At 34.8% G+C, this 20748-nt stretch overlaps 1 protein-coding gene across 7 annotated transcripts in view; it reads right to left on the bottom strand.

Annotated features, from left to right (window-relative positions):
* ARFGEF1 (ADP ribosylation factor guanine nucleotide exchange factor 1) overlaps window positions 1–20748 on the bottom strand; it is a 143678-nt gene that overhangs the window by 64350 nt on the left and 58580 nt on the right. For all 7 annotated transcript variants that reach the window (XM_054657363.2, XM_054657362.2, XM_016960236.4 and 4 more), the window contains 7 exons: window positions 15217–15392; window positions 13912–14045; window positions 9622–9856; window positions 5280–5379; window positions 5028–5167; window positions 4811–4919; window positions 3941–4142 (listed from right to left, as the gene is read on the bottom strand). In XM_054657363.2, the coding sequence (XP_054513338.1) occupies window positions 3941–4142; window positions 4811–4919; window positions 5028–5167; window positions 5280–5379; window positions 9622–9856; window positions 13912–14045; window positions 15217–15392 (1096 nt within the window). The remainder of the gene's footprint in view (window positions 1–3940; window positions 4143–4810; window positions 4920–5027; window positions 5168–5279; window positions 5380–9621; window positions 9857–13911; window positions 14046–15216; window positions 15393–20748) is intronic.

The raw sequence follows: 20748 nt of genomic DNA on the forward strand, positions 1-20748 counted from the left end.
TAGCTGCCATGTAGAGAGATACTTCTGTTGAATCTGGGCAAAGTAAGTTGAAAACCTTCTGGAAAGGATTCACTGTTCTAGATGCCATTAAGAACATTTGTGACTCATGGGAGGGGTAAAAATACCAACATCAATAGGAGTTGGGAAGAAGCTGATTCTAACCCTTATGGACGATTTTCAGGAGTCCAAGACATCAGGGGAGGAAGTAACTGCAGATGTGGTAAAAGTAACAAGAGACTTAGAATTAGAAGTAAAGTATGAAGATGACACTGAATTGCTGTAACCTCATGATCAAACTTTAACATATGAGTAGCTGCTTCTTATAGACAAGTGAAAACAGTGGTTTCTTGAGATGCAATCTACTACTGGTTAAGATGCTGTGAACACTGGTGGAAAGAAAATAAGAGATTTAGAATATTCCATAAATTTAGTTTATAAAATTGCAGCAAAGTTTGAGAGGACAGACTCCAATTTTGAAAGACATATTACTGTAGGTAAATACTATCAAACAGCATTACATGCTACAGAGAAATCTTTCGTGAATGGAAGAGACAATCAAGGCAAAAAAGTTTACTGCTGTCTTATTTTAAGAAATTACCACAGCTACTCCAGCTTTCAGCAACCACCACCCTGATCAGTCAGCAGCCATCAACACTCAGGTAAGACACTCTACAGCAAAAAGATTACAACTCATTGAAAGCTCAGATGGTTACTAGTATTTTTCAGCAATAAAGTATTTTTAAATTAATGTGTGTACATTGTTTTTTAGACATAAGGGGGTTATAGGTTAATAGACTATGGTACAGTATAAACATAACTTTAATGCACTGAGAAATCAAAAAAATGGTGTGACTCACTATATTGCAATATTTACTTCACTGCTGTGGTATGGAACTGAACCCACAATATCCCTAAGGTACTCCGAATATACATTCTACTTAATCTTCAAGTAATCTTGGCTCATTTGTCCAAATTAATTAGACCACACGAAACCTTTCTCAATACAGCTCCAGATTCTCTCTCACTCCCTTCTCCTTCCTCTGCTCCCATATATCATATCCCATTCCCTAAATCTATTTTTAGAGTCTATTTCCTCTGCATGTCTTTTACCTGTTCCATTCACAGGGGAGTCTCCCTCAGGCTTAAAGATCCAATTCAAATGTTACCTCTTTGTTTACAGATCATTTACTTCCTACTTTTGTTACTTTGGTGCTCCAACACCTGTCATTTGGGCTATTGCAAGAGTTCTTAAATGGTCTCCCTAGCTCATGTTGCCCATATTCTAATGCACCCTTCAGGCTGCCAGCAAAGTCCTATTACAAAACAGAAATCTGATGATGCTACTCCTCTGCTTAAAGTCCTTCACTAGCACGCTAGCGCCAAGAGGAACAAGACAACAAAAAGTCCTTTACATGGAGAATAAGGCCTTCTGTAATTTAGATCCAACTCAATGCTCTAATCTTACCTCCTGTTATTCCCCCTCCACTCTAGCCTGCCATGCTGAACAAGTGCTCAGATGTCCTCCCTTTCCTCTGCTGCTGCACATGCCATTCTCTTAGTCTGGGATGCTCTTCCTAAAGGTTCCCTTGTCAAGTTCTCATCCAACCATAACCACTTAACATTCATAAAATGAAACACTTTTCACTAAGCTAAACATAATCCCCCTACCCCTAGAAGCTCTCACTGTAATGGAAGAAACACAATTTTAAAGAATTATAATAGTAAAACTGTGACAAATAGATGTATTCACAAGGTAAGAAAATAACACAGTAGAAGTAACTAACTTAGATGGTCATAATATATTTCCTGGGAAAGGTGACTCTGGAACTATTTTGAAGAACAATTATATCTTTTATAAACAATAAGAAAAAACATGCAAGAGAGGAAGAAGCCATACTAAAACACAAAAGCACAAGACAGTATTATATAATAAATAGTTCTGCATTGTTGGAAAGTGAGGTGAGATAGAAAAGTGGCAGGAAATGAAGCTTAGAGTCCAGCAGATCCAAATCATGAAGGTATTATCATACCTTCAAAGCAGCTTTGGTTTTATTCTCTAAGAGAGGGAAAAAATAGACTTTCATTCAAGAAAGGTTACTCTAGTTAAGCATGGGAAAAGACTGAAGAATGAACAAAACCAAAGAAAAAGGTAAGCCAATTGAAAGATTATACTAGTTGAGGAAATAAATAATCATGATTTGATTTGCAAGAATAGTGGTGGGAGATCGAGAAAAGAGAACAGATTGCAGGGATATTAGGAAGTATAATCAACAAGTCTTAGTGACAGATTAGATTCGAGAATCTAATCCTTTGAGGGGAAAATCTAAGCTAACTCCCAGGATTTTAGCTTATAAATTTAGTAGCATGCTGGGGTTACCACCATAAATAAGAAATACAAAAATAACAGGCTTCTCTATTTGTCTTTTGTTTTGGGTAGGAGAACTAAGGGGCTGATGTTGGAAAAGGGCTGAGGAACAGAACGCTGGCAATGCTAAGATGCACGCAGGAAGAAAGAAAAAACAGCCCACAAGACTGAGATGGCATAGTCAAAAAGGTAGGAGAGAAACAGGATAGACTGGTGTCATGAAACAGTTGTAGACAAGTATACTAGGAACACAGTTCCATGAAAGCATTCTCATCAATGGCTGTATTAAGTAGACAGCAAGTCCAGCTGCTGAGAGAAGGACTGGGAGACTTCCACTTCGAAGCCCTCTGACTACTCCTTCTCATTTCTCAAGTACTTAAAAATAAGTACCTTGGCAGTACTTACTCTGTACGACACTCTTTTATAAACATTTACACAGTACTATTTTAAAAAATTGCTCATGTTTAGAATGCAATCTTGAATACAAGGACCAGTGCCTTCATGGTGCTTGACAATAGTCCCAAGTACCAAATATGTGTTTACTGGGTGACCAGCAGAATTTTAATATGCATATTTGTTTACACATACTAGACCAAGAGCCTCTCAGAAGGAAGGGCTTTTCCATGTATCTAGTTTCCCCAGGATCTTGCATAATATCTGGAAAGATGAGACTTTAATAAATATTGACTGAACAATTAGAATTAATGCAGCAGTGACAGCTATTTCCTGAGGCAATTTGGTAAGATTTTGTAATTTTAAAATAGAATATGTGTACATTTTTGTCAAACTGTTTTTCATATTAACACTGGAGAAAAAAGACACCTGAACATTCACTAAAAGGCACTGCTTAAGTATCAGGAAGAAATGCTTTACAGAAGTAGCAAACCAAGTAAGCACACAGGGGAATTTTTAAGTTTATAATAGTTAGATTCATGGAGACGGCAAACAATTTCATTTTTCCTTATGGCATCTCTTTGAAAAAAGAGATGGGCAACAAGAGAAAGGAAGGCAGCATGGTGATATTCACAAAGGAAATAGTCCAGGAGCAGGCAGGTATCACAAAGCTTAGTGGGAAAACTGACTTCACAAGATTAGGATCCGGTACACTAGCCAGGCTGGAAGAGAGGTGATCACCTTATCAACATATAAAAATGAAATCAATAACAAGAATAGTACATTTGTAACCCAGCTGGAAAAAATGTAAAACCTATAAAGGAGTACTGATAGCTATTAGAAGTCTCATATTTTAAATGTTTTGAGTTGTCACATGATTAGAAAATATAATGGGGGGATGTCATGAGCTAAACAGTGTAAAATTGCACAGATGATACTCATCAACAGCACTTATAATATGGTGACAAATTAATTTATATGACAAGAGTGGTTGGGCATTACAGGAATCTAGTTGGGCTAGACTGCAATGAACAAGGGGGGCTGAATAGGAGCCTCGTGAATTAGATCCATGAGAACTATCCTCCATTTTACTCATTATAAGGTGATAAACCCACGGCAGGGGTGGCACTATACTGGCAGAGAGATATTCAATAACATTTCTCCTTAAGCTGTGACACTTACAAATCTATCCCTTGTTCTATTATTTCTTTTTGTTGCTTTAGGACCTCAAATTGTTCTGGATTATCAGTGCCAGACATCTGTGTACTGTAGCTGCCTATTCCTGATGATGATGTTGACTCCAGAGAATTTAAACTTCCGTATCTGTTTATTGTCTCAGGGTGTTTGATTTCACTCATCTCTTGCTCTGAGGGTTTTTCCTGACCTGAAAGAAGAAAAATTGATAGAGTACATTATTCTATCAAAGAAAAAAAAAAGTGTAAGGGCAAACAAATTCTTGAATAAGGCAAGGCATTTCAATGTTGCTTAGATATCTATTTAATACAAAATAACTATTAGGTAACATAGTAAACAACATACTTTGATATTAAAACACACTGTAATTTGTACGTGTATAGTCTGCACCATTAGGAGGAGTTCTTTTTGCAGTTGCAGTGCTGAGTATCCACTGGATTTCTGCTCTCAGCTCATTCCTCATGAGGAATTGTTTTCAATAACACCAGTGTAGCCCTGCAGCTATGAGTTTTTCTCTGAGTGAGGGTAAACATCAAACACAGATGAACAATTCAACCTTCTTAAAACATACTGCCTTTTATATGTTTCCTCTATAATTATAATACAAGAAAGTTGCATAAATATGCTTCATTTTACATAATCAAAATATTTCTAAGAAGATTTAGAAAAAAATAGTTTGGATAACTAAGTTAAAAATCTCACAATTTTAAAGCTAGACATTTAACTCACAGAGAATGTTTCCTCATCAGTTAAATGAATAAATATGTCATGAAATTGGTTTAACAGCAGCTGCAACTATCCTCCAAAGTATTATTCACTTAAAATGACAAAGAATTACAGCTCAAAATATCACCTTACCAAGAGTTGTCTGAGAGTTGGGATTCACATACTGATCCTTACTCCATTCAACCATACACTTCAAAATCGACACTAAGCATTCTAAACCTTTTTTCCTCAGGCTCAATTCCTACAAAGTAATTCAAAAACAAAATTTTTTTTTTAAAGGTCTTTTAAGGAAAACACATGACTCTTTCCTGGTAAAGTTTAAATTTGAAAATGTTTTTAAAGTTCTTACCTGAACATTACTCATACCAAGTTCTTGACTGCCCCTTCCTTGAGCAATTTTTGATAGATCATTTACTAGTCTTTCAAATATATTGGCTGCATTTAAGTCACAGTCATAGTTTACATAAATATCCACTACACTCTGAGCATCTGTAACAATATAACATTAATTTCAACAAAGTACATCTAGGATATGAGTACATTTGGCCTTTTAAATATCTAATAATAAGAAAGAGATAATAAAAAGGATAATTTAAAATACCTGCACAAATCCTCGTCAGTGTCTGAATAACCATCCATTTGTGATCAAATGAGCTGGTAGAAGTTTCCAAAATGTATAAGAAAATTTCTTTAAAGAACACCTGTGATTAGGAGAAAACTTCTGTTTAAAATATTGTTTAGAATTCATATGTGTGATCACTTTTTAAACATCCCAGAGCTATAGAGCAGATATTAGGACCCAGGCTCTTATGGAGTTCAACTCCTTTTGAGTTCCATCTCTGAAACCTCAGGACTAAAATATCTTGGGTAAGTGACTTAAACTTGCCCTTCTAGTTATCAGTACTGCAATTCACATTGATGTGTTTTGTCCTCAACACAGCTGCTACAAAAGAAATATGCAAAGATTTAGAGTTCCTCTAGGTGATAATTTCTTTAACATTTTTACAGAATATAACTTACACTTTTTTAATCCCCCTCCAAAAGCGTAATTTATACTTCTGTTCATCAGTTATATTTTTCAGAGACGTTCTAGTACTGAGAGGCCTAACTGTTCGTAGATTTAAATGTAACTGATACTCTAATCAACACAATAAAAACAATCTAAGTCTCATACGGTTTTATTTTTCTAATTACTCACAAAAGTGAAAATCTCTACTGTTTGAAAACTACATATGAACTATTTCTCACTACTCTTTACACCAAATAATCAAGCAGTGAGTTAATCAACCTAATGAGATAAATTTCAATTTAACAGATAAGAATTTTCAGATTTAAATGTATTCTATAAAAGTGACTTTAAGAAGGAATGACTGAAACAACCAACATATTAACATTTATGAAACATATGCATTATGAACCCAGAAAATCACATTTATAGTATCTCCCGCTAACTGGATTAGGTACCCCTGTAATGTGATTTTCTTTCACAAAACTCAGCATATTTCTATTTACTTGTTTAATATCAGTATCTCCTATAGACTGTAAACTTGAAGACAGTAATGACCAGGTCTTTCTTGATAAAGATCATGTCCATATTGCAGGGCACATAGTAGGTGTTCAATAAATACTTATGGCAACATGGCCACAATTCCCAAAAACTGCATCAAAGTACCCCAGAATGCTGTAGCAAACTCATGAGGGTGCCCTGAAAAAATTCTGAGGCAAAATTCAGAGGGAGATACATCTGTTGGATACCTCAAAAGATTGCTCATGGTTTCAAATAGATCACACTACATTCCCTTCAATGACATAATTATCTCTGCAAAGCTGGGTTTTGGTAGTTGCTATGATAAAAAACCAAGTACTGAATGAAAATCAATGAAGTACAGGAATGAGGGGGACAGTATTCAATTCCAAGATCTAAGAAGCTGTGTGCAGTTTCTAATAGGCACACGCATCCCAGTGGTAAGTAATTGTGGTAAAGAATAAAATAAAAACATTATTTTTCTTTTACTTTATGCATACTATTGTCTTTGAAATACATAGTAGGCTGTGAAGACAAATATCCATTAAGTTGTTTGGCCCTGCCTGCTTAATAAATAGAACATAGAACTGGAGGTATTCCTCTGGCCAAAGTGCAATTTTCATGAAAAGTCAGACTCGTGAATCAAAAACTTTTGGGATCCTCTGATTGACAAAATAAATAATATAGACTGGAAGAGAGAGGGAAGAAAAAATTTTAGCTACTATCAATGGTTTATCAAATTGCACTAATAAGCAAAAGTCTATTGCTGTAATATAAGATATTATGCCTATCATAATAGGGGCTCTAAAAAAATCAACCTTTTAATAATTTATCGAGGACCTATAATGTATGTATGTGGAACAACAGCTATATCTTAAGTATGCTGTCTTCACATATGTTCTCCTGAAAAGTTTACATAAACTGTATCTTCTGGAATAGATATATAATTTAAGACCCATGAAAAAATCACATCACAGAAACTCTGAAGTGAATATTCTCATAAAATGAATCTTCATGTAAAAACAATCTTAATTTTGTTTTGCAAATTTAGGTTTTCATAGCTGGGCTTTCTCCACGTTCAGCTTTTTTTTTTTTTTTTTGAGATGGAGTTTCGCTCTTGTTGACCAGGCTGGAGTGCAATGGCGCAATCTTAGCTCACTGCAACCTCGGCCTCCCAGGTTCAAGCGATTGTCCTGCCTCTGCTCCCAAGTAGCTGGGATTACAGGCATGCACCACCACACCCGGCTAATTTTGTATTTTTAGTAGAGATGGGGTTTCTCCATGTTGGTCAGGCTAGTCTCGAACTCCTGACCTCAGGTGATCCACCCGCCTCGGCCTCCCAAAGTGCTGGGATTACAGGCGTGAGCCACTGTGCCTGGTGCTCAACTCATTTATAATTTGAGTGTGTATAACATTTTTGAAAGTATATCTATATTTATCTCATTTTACCCTTATTATCACCCCCTGAGGGACAATAAGGAGTGAAATAAACCTAATTTTTAAAAATTAGAATATTATAATAATTTTGTAACGAGAATCTGACATCTACAAATTGACAAGAAATTTCTTAAAGTTTTTCCTTTCAAATTCATTTTTGCAAAGTTGAATTTGCTGTGCAAAAATAGTAATCTCAACTTAAATAATTTTTGATATCTAGATCTAAGAATTTATATTTTACAGTCTGTAAACAGTACCTACAGAAGCAGAATCTCAGTGTCCAAAAAAATCTGTAATTGGCTACATAAAGTATTACAAAATTTTCTAATGCCAACTTAAATGTCTCATCATCAGATGAAAGACTTCTGGTTTTTTACAAAAGCAAAAGTTCCAAAAGTTTTTTTTAACTGTCTTTTATTTATAGTTCCTACAGATAATGGGGAAAAACTATCTAAAAACGGCAACTCTTCCTAGTTAAACGCCTTGTATTATCTTAACAGACATATGGCAAACTCTTAAAACTTGACATCATACATCATATAGGCACCAAAAATGGTTTCCTGTCCAAAAATATGGCCCAAATTAAAAAGCTTTTCACTTAAAATACCAAGGCCTAATTCTGTTTCATTCTTATAACAATGCTCTAAATCAATCTTGATAGCTATTACAGAACATTAACATTAAAGGATAATATGACTATTTTAGCCATTTCGAAATTCTGGAAAAATAATTTATCCTTTCTAACAAGCTAGTGAATTATGAGTCTTGAGTTAGGATTAAATATAAAATTAACAAAAATTAAAATATAACCTGTATATCAAACATAATATGAAGGTAAAAACTGACAACCTAAAAATGAGTATTTTAAAACCATACAACATCACAACCAAAACAACATTTCAACAAATAACAAATTGAAAAAAGCATTCATTAAATTGGTAAAACATAAAGTACTATTTTTAAGTTTTATTTGAAGATGAAAACAAAAAATCAGAAACTGGTACACCTTAAAAAAAAAAAAAAAAAACCACATAAAGCTGGGCGCAGTGGCTCACACCTATGATCCCAGCACTTTGGGAGGCAGACGCGGACAGATTACCTGAGGTCGGGAGTTTGAGACCAACCTGACCAACATGGAGAAACCCCGTCTCTACTAAAAATACAAAATTAGCCAGGCGTGGTGGCGCATGCCTATAATCCCAGCTACTCGGGAAGCTAAGGCAGGAGAATCGCTTGAACCCGGCAGGCGGAGGTTGTGGTGAGTTGGAATCGCACCATTACACTCCAGCCTGGGCAATAAGAGGGAAACTCCATCTCAAAAAAAAAAAAAAAAAAGAAACTGGTACACTTGCACAACACATGCAGACACGATTGAAAAAATCCCTAATTTAGTTCTACTAAATCTCTGACAATATTTTAGGACCACATGATTGCTATTCTATTTCCAAAGATCCTGGGAGAAAACTTTAGGAATATATACATTAAAAAAAAAGTACAAAGCAAATATTAATTTTTTTCAAATATCCAAAATAGAACCCCAAAATATAATGCCCCTCAATCACATCTTTTAAAATGCCTAATACTTACAAATGGTTTAAAATAATGGAGATGCAATATATATTTGGAACTTTCTTTTAAGATAAACAAATGTATTAGAATATACGACATAGACAATGGCAAAGCTATTATGAGGACCAAATTAATTCAAGAGAGCAAGAACCATTTATTCAACTAGTATAAGTTCCTTGAGGACAGTGGCTCCATCTTATTTCATTTTGCATTCTTAGTGCTTATCCAGTGCCTAGTACTTCATTGGCACATATTAGTTGAACAGGTGAATGAAAAAAAATAAGTGCATGGCAATATACAAATATTATTTCATTCTGGAGAACTTTGCAGTGTATTCAAATATAATTTAACATGAAACAAATGAAATATCCAATACTAACATTATATTTCAATGCCTAAATGCAAAACGTACCTCAATTTGCATCTTCAGATGTGTCTTGAAATTTGACAACAAAGTAAGAAATATAGAAAGAGAAAGCTCAAAAACCTCTGGAACAGATGAGACTCCATTTTTTGAGAGTGCAACACAAAGATACTGCTTAATAGCATTAATAAACATCTCATTTGTCCTGAAAATAGGTCCTGCATTCTGCAGAATGGATAGAAGTAACTGCAATGAAAGAATCTTGGATCGTAGTTCATGAGACCTAAAATGTAAAAAAGAAGGCATAGTATATGAACAAGGTTGGCATTATAGTAATAATAGGTTGTTCCAAAAATATTTCCAGATACACATAATCATAATTTCATAAACTTTATAAATGGAGAGGAAGAGAAAATTCTATAACATAAAAAAAGTACAGTACATGAACAACTTAGGCACTAACAACAGGTGCTTTCACTGATGTTCCCCTGAACCATATATTTATAATTTCACAAACTTTTTAAATTTATTATTTTGAGACAGAGTCTCGCTCTGTCACCAAGGCTGGAGTGCAGCGATCTCAGCTCACTGAAACCTCTGCCTCCCGGGTTCAAGCGATTCTCCTGTCTCAGCCTCCCAAGTAGCTGGGACTACAGGCACCCACCACCACACCCAGCTAATTTTTTGTATTTTTAGTAGAGATGGGGTTTCACGGTGTTAGTCAAGATGGTCTTGATCTCCTGACCTCGTGATCCACCCACCTCGGCCTCCCAAAGTGCTGGGATTACAGGCATGAGCCACTGCGCCTGGCCCACAAACTTTTTAAAAAGAAAAAAAAATTCACAAATATTTAACATCAACGTATTGTTTCACTGGAAAAGAAAAAAATAATGTGAAGATATATGCTGTGTTCCTTTCTTTCACAACCATACTTCTTACAAATCATCATCAACTTGTCAGATTAAATGCCATATTTAGTATTAATACACAACAGTTCCAATGGACTTTTATCTGGTTATGCTACTCAAAAATCCTAAACAATAATAAAAAAGTTTTGGTTGCATTAACAAGTGACAGCACTAATTCAAGCTTACTTTTTCAGTAACCATTTAAAGATTTTTTTTTCTTTTGAAATAAATATAGAGGTATTCAGAACAATTAAAAACTTTAAGGCCAGGCGTGGTGGCTCATGCCTGTAATCCCAGCACTTTGAGAGGCTGAGGCAGGTCGATCACTTGAGGTCAGGAATTTGAGACCAGCCTGGCCAACATGGTGAAACCCTGTCTGTACTAAAAATACAAAATTACCCGAGTGTGGTGGTGGGCACCTGTAACCCCAGCTACTCGGGAGGCTGAGGCAGGAGAATCACTTGAACCTGGGAGGTGGAAGTTGCAGTGAGCTGAGATCGCACCACTGCACTCCAGCCTGGGTGACAGAGTGAGACTCCGTGTCCAAAAAATAATAAAATAAAATAAAATAAAAATACAAACTTAAATAGCTTAGCAACTTATTCTAAATAATTTTGTAATGAAAAGCTGAAAAAGTAGTTTTTGGCTTAAAATTTTTAAATTTTTTCCCAATCAATATACTACGGCATGCTTCTGATCACTATCTAGTGTTTTCATTATTTGATTTTGCAAACACAATTTTCCTCCCATTGAAACTGATCTCTTAAGCCCAACAGACCAAGGACATTGAACCCAGGCAACATTTCAAATGCAGAACACACCAAAATGCTCTAGCAGTTGGTTCTTTTTTTTTTTTTTTTTTTTTGGAAAAAAAAAAAAAAAAAAAGTAGCCCAAATGCTGCTTTCAGTCACATTTACACTATATAGTAAACTTAATTGCCCTTGATTTCCACCTGAAAAATTTTATGGTTATAAGTGTCAAGTAATTCAAGAAGCTACGTAAATCTAATAAGGAATTGTTAATTTCACGTAAATGGGTATCACAAAAAAATACTACTTTCTCTGAAATAAAACTGGAGCCAATAATATTATGGCTCATTATTACACAGTCATGTTTCTAAGATGGCCATTGTGCTGAGTCTTCCTTTGAATCTAAGAATATATGCAGCAAATAGATAATTACCAAAAAAAATGCTTAGATAAATCAAGTAGAGACAGCGAGAACTAAGACTTCAAATAGCTACAGGGAACTACAAATTAACCCACCACCTCCCCTCCTGTTCTAGTCTTCCAAGTCTTACACACTACTTCCTATTCTAGCTCACATTTATCACCTATTATGCTCAATTCCTATTGTAATTAAATCCTGCAGCTTACCATTCTAAAACAATGAGTGTTTGTTCTAAGTATGTTTTATATTTGTATTCCCAACATTTAACAAAATATCTTGTACACTGTACATGCTAAAAAAAATTAATGGACTTATTCTTGTATTCATCCATTTATTAAATACCTACTGTGTACAAGGCAATAATGAATGAAGAAATGATTAGACAACTGTCTTATGACACAATAAGTTATACTTTTGATAGGCAAAAGAGGCTGGAAATTTCAGGTCTGCAGTTTTTCATGGGGTAGTTTCAAATTATGATTCAGGCTTCAAGAACATTTCCTGGATCATCATTTTAGCAAGACCAGAAAATATAAGAGGAAGCAAAGACAAAAAAAAGAAAATTATGTAACTACAAAAGCTTGACTTTTGGCAAAAAAAAAAAAAAAAAAAAAAAAAATCATTAAAGACAGAAAACTACATATTCTTTTGGAAAAAGAATAGCTTCTAAGGGTGTATTCAGTATTCAATTCCATTGTTTAATGACCCTGACAGTCAAGTCAAGAAGGTCTTCAAACAAAATTTCCTAATATTTGGTTTAAACCCACTAAGTATAAGGCTTGTTAATTTACATCATTCCTCATAAAAATCCTTTGTAACATTAAAGATAGCATCTTTTCAAAACCAGATCACTCTTTTTTTCAGGAATAAATGAACATACTCCTCAAAATTCATATTATTTTCCTTTGTGTCCTTTTCATTCTCAGCATTTTAAAGAATTTCTTCTTTTCTGTTTCTAGCATTCTTTCAAATCACAATTTTTACATTTGATTTGGAAAAAAGCATCTGAGGCTTTAATGGTCAATAACATTTTTAAAGCATGGCAAAAATGCCCTTCAGCAATAATACCAAATTCTTATCTCTTTCTCAAAGTAGGTCTTCATTGATTCAGAATGAGATGTTAAAACTGGTGATTTTTGAATGAGACTTTTTAAAATTCAAAACTGTCGATTTTTTAATGAGATTTTTGAATGTTGATTTCTGACTTAGGGTTTGGGTCTAAAAAGATTTTATGATTTTAGGCTTCTGGGTCTAAAGGATGTTTCTCCCTGAACTGGTACAATCTGACAAAATTAAACAAATATAACAAATGTAGTTTCCATATATGTATGAAGTTTTCACAGCAACTGTCTCTAGTCTGCTCAGTTGGCACTCAGAAACTGAAACACTCTATAGAATTTTTTTAAATTGAAGTACTGTTTCCTTACATCTCTATTTCAATATCCCTTTCTTAAAGTTATGGTCTGCTCCAAGGTTTCTTTCTCCAGAAAGTTCTAAAATTGTCATATTGCAATACATCATGCTGCAATATTAGAGAGCTGGGCGACTCATATAACTTCCAAACTCAGTCTCAAGAGTAATTAGTTACATTTGAATCATGAGAGATACTTGACCATTTATGACTTACAAAAATGGCACTTTCCTAGGGTTTAATCTAATATATTTCATGAAAATTAGACAAGTGGCTCCTAACTCAAAGTTCTTCCTGATCCCAATAGACAAAGATATCATCCTAGGGCATTTTGTCAGACCTTAATGAATATGCATTATCTTTCATTACAACTTTTAAGATTTCTTTTAGGTTTTAGTACCTTTTGACTGGCAGTTTTTAGAAACCTAGGGCTGGGATACAGGGTTACATTAGCTCCAAAGTTACTTATATGGAAATAAGAATTCATTAATTCATTCATTTGGTAATACTTATTGAGCCCCTCCTATGCACCAGACACTATTCTAGAATGCTGTCATACCCTTTAGGAAATAGCATAAGTTATCTATTCCAGCAATGCTGAAACTTTTTGTTTTTAGAAAATAGTGTAAGTCACATACCCTTTAGGAAATAGTGTAAGTTATCTACTCCAGCAGTTTTGAATTGTTTTTCAATACTTTTTTCTTAAACGTAAAATACCTCCCCTCCACCCAATTTTTTTTTATGGTTCTATAGGACAAAAAGAACAAAAGAAAATCCAAACATTACCTTAACAGTAAGTTTCAAGCCTAAAAACCTCTATTTGTCAGGCAAAACAGTTAATAACTTACTTTGGATCTGGTGGTCCATCTGACAGTGGTTTCATTGACAGTTTACACAATGACCTGAATACTAGAAAGGCATCCTTTTGTAAAATGTGGGAAAACTTAGCACCAGGTGAAGGTCCTGAAGAATTTCCAGATTCCTAAACAAGTTAACATACCATGAAAATTTTAGAGATATTTGCCAGTGTAAAATCACTTCAGCCTTCTACTGTATTTCATTCAATTCACTAACAGGTGGAGATTCCCCCACTGTTGGAAGGGGAACCAGATGAGGGAATCTGCCACGTTGTTTTTGTTTTATACTCCACGGACCACACCCAACAATAAATACCTTTAAAAATGCACTTTAAAAATATTCCTTATTAATAAACCAAATAAACTCTTAAAATTTACCCAGCTCATACTATTACTGACAAAAAACTGATATATCACGCCTGACAAGATCCTATCCAAAGACCTAAATTATACTCCCTACTACCTGTCACTGACTATTTTATTTTATGCTTTTATCCTATTTTATTTTTTGTCTCACTCTGGGCAAATATAAACTGAAGGTCAACCAAGCCAAAAAAAATGTACTCCTAAATATGGGACACTTAGTGGAGGACTCCTTTACCTAAAAAGGCAGATCTTTTACACACAAAATATAGGGTAGGAAGGAGGAAAAGAACCTGTCATTACCATGGTACTGATTTCTTTGCAGCCCTGAACAAAGGTTAAGGTGAAGCTCCCTAAATTTCTAAAAGTTTTCTCACCCTACAACACAGGTTGAGTTACCTGAAATGCTTGGGACCAGAAGTGTTTTGGGTTTCAGATTTTTTTGGATTTTGGACTGTCTGCATTATACCGAATGAGCATCCTAATCCCAAAATCCAAAATGTGGAATTCTCCAATGAGCATTTCCTTTGTGTATGACCTTTGAGCGTCATCTTGGCACTCAAAAAGTTTTGGATTTGGAGCATTTTGAATTTCAGATTAGAAATATTCAGCCCATACCAGAATTATCTTGTGAATATGTAATAAGAATGTTCTTATTAAATGTTAATTCAATTGGTAGATGGGTGTGGAGAAGATGTAAACATAGATGAGACACACCTTAAAGTTGGAAATGTAACTATCAAAATATGAAGGGGAAAAAATCACTGTAATTTATATAAATGAAGGAAAAAAACCCCCAAGTTTCTTATTTCCCCAAACTAAATAAAAATCAGGCAGCATCATCAGCTGAAAATACTCATGACAAGGTGGTGGTAGCCTATAAATTTGTAAGATTAACAGGATTTCTCCCCCTCCCCATCCCTCCATTTATACCTGAGTATCATTGGAAGAGACTGACAATCTATCATCAGGTAAGGATGGTGTATATGCAACAGAAATTGGTGTTCCTGGAATTCCATTTGCTTGAATATTTTCACTGTCACTACCATCCTCTATAGTTCCAATGTTGCCATCTGCACTTGCATTTATAGTAGTCCCTTCTCCCATATCTAAAATGATAAGAATAAAAACCATGCAAATATATCTGACTTAACCGAAGTGTATTTAAAAAGCATAGAGTATTTAAAATGAAACAGTGGCAGGAAAGCAATGTGAAGTAAAATATGTATTGGCACCATTTAAAGGTTAGCATACTTACTACTAAATAAGTATGCATCTGGCATACTTTCAAATACAATCCTTAAGTTGCTCTGGCAATGAAACACACTTAGCTGATGAAAGGCTAACCAGGATGTGCCAAAACAGAAGCTTACTTTTAGTCTCTATTAGCATTTACTGAACTGGGTTTTGATGAATGCTAATGACTTGAGATGTGAAGACAAATTCCTCGAAAAAATACCTCATTGTCAAATTAGTTCAGGAAATGCTGGGAAATAGGTTTCTTTATTGTAGCCTTTAAGTTGCTAATATGTACAAAACTCTCCAAGGATATACAGTATGTTGTGTTTCCAAAATTTATTGTACCATAAGCCCCCTTCCCGTTTTTAGAATTCCTATGAATATCTCTAACAATTTATGTTCTTTGGAACACAGCCAGGGAAATAATGACCTACACCACTGAAAATTTTTCACTAGGTCACTTTGAGTAATCATACTTGTAATTAATATAAACAGAAACAAGTGACTTCTGGTAGAACAAACAGAGATAATGAAAATAATACCAAGTTCCAGAACTAATCTAGGTATAATGAAACTCTTCCATGCTACCAATTGAAAGAAAACTATAAGATAGTACGAGAGACACATGCTGTACTATAAGGAACATAGATTCTGAAATATTAAAGACCTGTGTTTCAATCATGTCTTCACCAGTTAATGGGGTAAATTATTTCATATTTCTTTGCCTGGGTTTCTTCATAAGTAACAGAAATAATGAGGTCTATGAGGAACCACCAAAACACGTCATACAAGACATAAAGAATAAAACTGGTACTCAGTAAGTGGTAGTTATTACTAATTTTGTTACTAATTGATAACATGTCTCCAACTTTTGAGTGACTTGAGTAATATGAAAGGAGTAGCAGCTTCTGGTTCCCCTACCCAGAAGTTGCTTTCTCCTCTCCAAATTAGAACACCCTGGAATAGATTAAACTGGATAGGCTGGGTGCGGTGGCTCACACCTGTAATCCCAGCACTTTGGGAGGCCGAGGCGGGTGGATCACGAGGTCAGGAGTTCGAGACTAGCCTGGCCAACATGGTGAAACCTCGTCTCTACTAAAAATACAAAAATAAGCTGGGCACGGTGGCGGGTGCCTATAATCCCAGCTACTCGGGAGGCTGAGGCAGGAGAATCACTTGAACCTGAGAGGTTAAAAAAACTGGATAATTCTGAAGCAAGTTTTGCATTAATAAGTATAACATGAAAAATATATTCAGTAATAAAATACATTATGAAAACTGTTACACAAAACAGATGCTTTCTTAAGAGGACTTTTGGAGCTTTAATATGCTAATGTTTGATGTGCTAAATACCACTATAGCTTTCATATATTACATATGTAGAAAATGCATAGGCCAGGCACGGTGGCTCATGCCTGTAATTCCAGCACTCTGGCAGGCCAAGGTGGGAGGATCACTTGAGGTCAGGAGCTCAAGACCAGCCTGGGCAACATAGTGAGACACCATTGCTACAAAAAATTTTTTTAAAAAAAAGAATTTACATATGTAAAGATTGTGGAAAGACTCAGAAAAAAACTAACAATGATTATTAGAAACTGAGTTCCTATCTCATTCCCCAGAGTACTTATTCCAAAACGTTTTCTCTCTGCACCCAATTACATCTCTTCCTATGATTCTCTCCCTACCTCCCCTTAACAAATGACTTCCACCTACTACTTAGCTAAAAATCAGGTAATTTAACATAGGCTCCCTGTCTCTTGCAGCACCACAAAAATACATCTCTTCCTGCCTTCAACAGTATCTTCCTCCACTAAGTATCTTAACATTCCTTTGTCAATTTTGTGCACACAACTGGATCTTCCCCATTATCCAATAAACATTCAAATATTTTCTCACACACACACAAAATCTTCCTTCACCTCTTGCTACACCTCAGCTCGTGTTCATTTTCTTCCCTCTTTTTATTAAACCTCTCAAATGAATACTCAATATTCTTTGATATTACTTTCCTCCTTTCCATCTCAAGAAATTTCTCAAAGAAACTGAAAACATTTCCTGATTTTCTTTTTAGACTTTGAAGCCACACCCCCGTGGCTTGAAATCTTCACTTTATCACTTCTTCAAAAGGAATAATCACTCATTATTTCAGTTTTCTCATTTGTAAAGAGGGGATAGTAATAGTACCTAAACATCCCAGTGTTTGAGGGAAGAGTAAATGAATAAATACAAGCACATAAAATCATTTGGGATATACAGGAAGCACTTAATACAGTTAGTATTATTAACTGTCTCATGTTTTTTCCTCTAATTATCCTTTAAACATAGATGCAAACTTCTACTTTCAAGGTGGTGAATTGAGCCTACCAATTTACTTTCTCCTTTGACAAATCCCACTGAAATTACAAAAAAAAATAAACAAGAGATGTACTTTTAATGATGCTGATAAACTAAGGCGCATATCACTGGATCATAAACTTTGAGGAATTCCTAGAAAGTAGGTTGAAATCAAAGGAAAACCTATTTAATTTATTGCTTATGACTGAACACATGCAAAGAATAGGCCAACCTGAGAGATATGATTGTTTTACCACTTGGGTTCTAAAAGACTTCAAAGCCTAGAATGGCAAGGTGCTATGAGGTAAGAGGGAAGATGCAAATCAAAGAGCTTGGGGAACCATGCCAATGTCTATCAATAGAGCTGACCACAGCCATGATCATCTAGACTGTATTTGATCACTGCCTGCTAATTAAAGTAGATTATTTGTTTAGTAGGTCTCCTAACATAACAAGTAGGCCAGGAAAGGAGAGAGCAGTATCTCAGCTAACTGGGAATGCTGCAATAAACACAGAAGGAAAACCAACTAAGGTTCTAGGCTCCTACTCTGTTTCTACTTAATTATTTCCAATTAAAGCCATTACTGAATGATGCCAGCTTAAGATTCCCTGGCAAGGGTTGGGAGAGTGAGAACAAATCAACAAGTGTGAACATCTTCCTCAGTGTAGAATATATAAAAAGTGTACAGCATTCATCCCAAGCTTCACTTGACTTTGGTTTGTGTTGACAACATGGTGAATGATAAGGGGCTACACAGCCCAAGGGCCACTAGAGCCATACCCTGCTCAAGGGAGGTACCTGCTTCTTTGATCTCAGCTTAGAAATGAGGTCTGCCTTTGGACCACAGTCACCTCATGAATTTTGGAAAGGAAGGCCTCACAAGAAATAGAAAAAACATATACACAATTACTGAGAGTAGATTGATCAAATCTAGTCTCTGTTTCTACAAATAGGCAAAAACATAAAGTTTACAGCTCAAAAGTGAAGACAAAAGACAGCAATCTGAGCAAATGGAGAATTAGATTTCACAGCTGGGATAGTTCCAGTTAGTATAGTCAGTGATAAGCGAAGGAATGTTGCAATAATACACAAGAGCAAAGTGCTATAAAAAAAAAAAAGCTCAGAGAAAAATGGGGTTCTTGGGGACAAAAACATTACTGAAACAAAAACTACATTGGAAAAAGCAGTAGAATGGATATTACTAAAAAATATTTGCAAAATGGAAAAACCCTTGTAACATTCTCGTTGAATGTAAAACCCTAAGACAAAATGATGGAAATTAGAGAAGACTGCAATAGCAATCAAGGACATGATCTAGAATATTCAACATCTGTATAGTGTGAGATGTGGAAAAGAACAGAAAGGATGAAGAAGAATTAACAATAACAACAAAAAAACTTTCTAAAATGATGAAAAGTCATAAAAAAACAACTGCTACTCCTGATTTAAAAAACAAAAGTAAAATTCATACCCATGCACACACAGTCACGTATATACAAAAGATAAAAGTATCTTTTAATCAAACAAGAAAACTTAATTTGATAAAGAGTATCCTCCAAAAACAAAAGCAATCATCAAATTTAATGGTGAAATATAGCAATAATGTTAAAAAAAATGAATATCCTTGCCATCATTAACACTATTCAACATTTTCTGGAGCTTCTAGCCAATGTAATGTAACAAAAAGAAACAAACAAAAATAAGGTATAAATGCTGTAAAGGAAGAGACAAAGATAAAAATATCATTATTCACTTAGAAAAAACAGCCAAATGAAAAACTTTTAGAAATAATATGAGTTCAGAAGGTGACCAAATAGGAGATAAATATGGAAAAACAAGAATTTTTCTATATTCCAATCAAATTAGGGAATAGAGAAGAAAGGACTCAACCAAAATATTATCAAAACTAAACCAAAAATATAGAAATAATTTAACAAAAAATGTGCATGAGCCAATGGAAGAAAACAATAAAACTTTCCTGAATGACGTAAAAGACTTGACTAAATGAACTTTTTATGTTTCTGGAGAAGACTCGATACTGTTGCAAAGAAGATATTATCTTCCCAAGTTAATTTATAAGCACATTACAATTTCAATTACTAAGTAAGCTTTAATTTTTGAACTTAATAAAGTGGTTCTAAAGTTCACCTAACAAAATACATTTAATAGATATTTTAAAAATTGATACTATAGAATACAAAAATTAAAAACTAAAAAAAATTGAAGAGGGAGGCCTTGCACTATGAAAATCAAAATGTACTATAAAGCCAAAATATTTTACATAATTCAACACTGGTTAGGAATAGACAAATAGCTCATTACAACTGTACAGAAAACTCAAAAAACAGAACCATTTAGGATAAAGTTTTCATTTCAAATTAATTGAGAAATGATTATTTCTATAGGTTATAATTAGCTATACAATTTCACACCACACAGAAGAATAAATCTGAGATGAATTAAAGAGCTAAAGTCAAAAAATAAAAACAAAATATTAGAAAAAGGTATCTTAGTGTATTTTATAATCTTAGGGTGGTAAAATCCATTTTCAGCAAGACAAAAACAGAAACCACAAATAAAAAGATAATCTTTAAAATTTTTTTTTGTGGTCAAGTATGTGCTCGGAAATAAAAATATAGGCCAGGCGCGGTGGCTCATGCCTGTAATCCCAGCACTTTGGGAGGCCAAGGCGGGTGGATCACAAAGTCAGTAGTTCAAGACCAGCCTGGCCAACATGGTAAAACCCCGTCTCTACTAAAAAAATACAAAAATTAGCCGGGCATGGTGGTGTGCACCTGTAATCCCAGCTACTCGGGAGGCTGAAGAAGAAGAACTGCTTGAACCCGATAGGCAGAGGTTGCAGTGAGCCGAGATCTTGCCGCTGCACTCCA

Source organism: Pan troglodytes, chromosome 7, assembly GCF_028858775.2.
Source record: "Pan troglodytes isolate AG18354 chromosome 7, NHGRI_mPanTro3-v2.0_pri, whole genome shotgun sequence".
Classification (NCBI taxonomy): Eukaryota; Metazoa; Chordata; class Mammalia; order Primates; family Hominidae; genus Pan; species Pan troglodytes.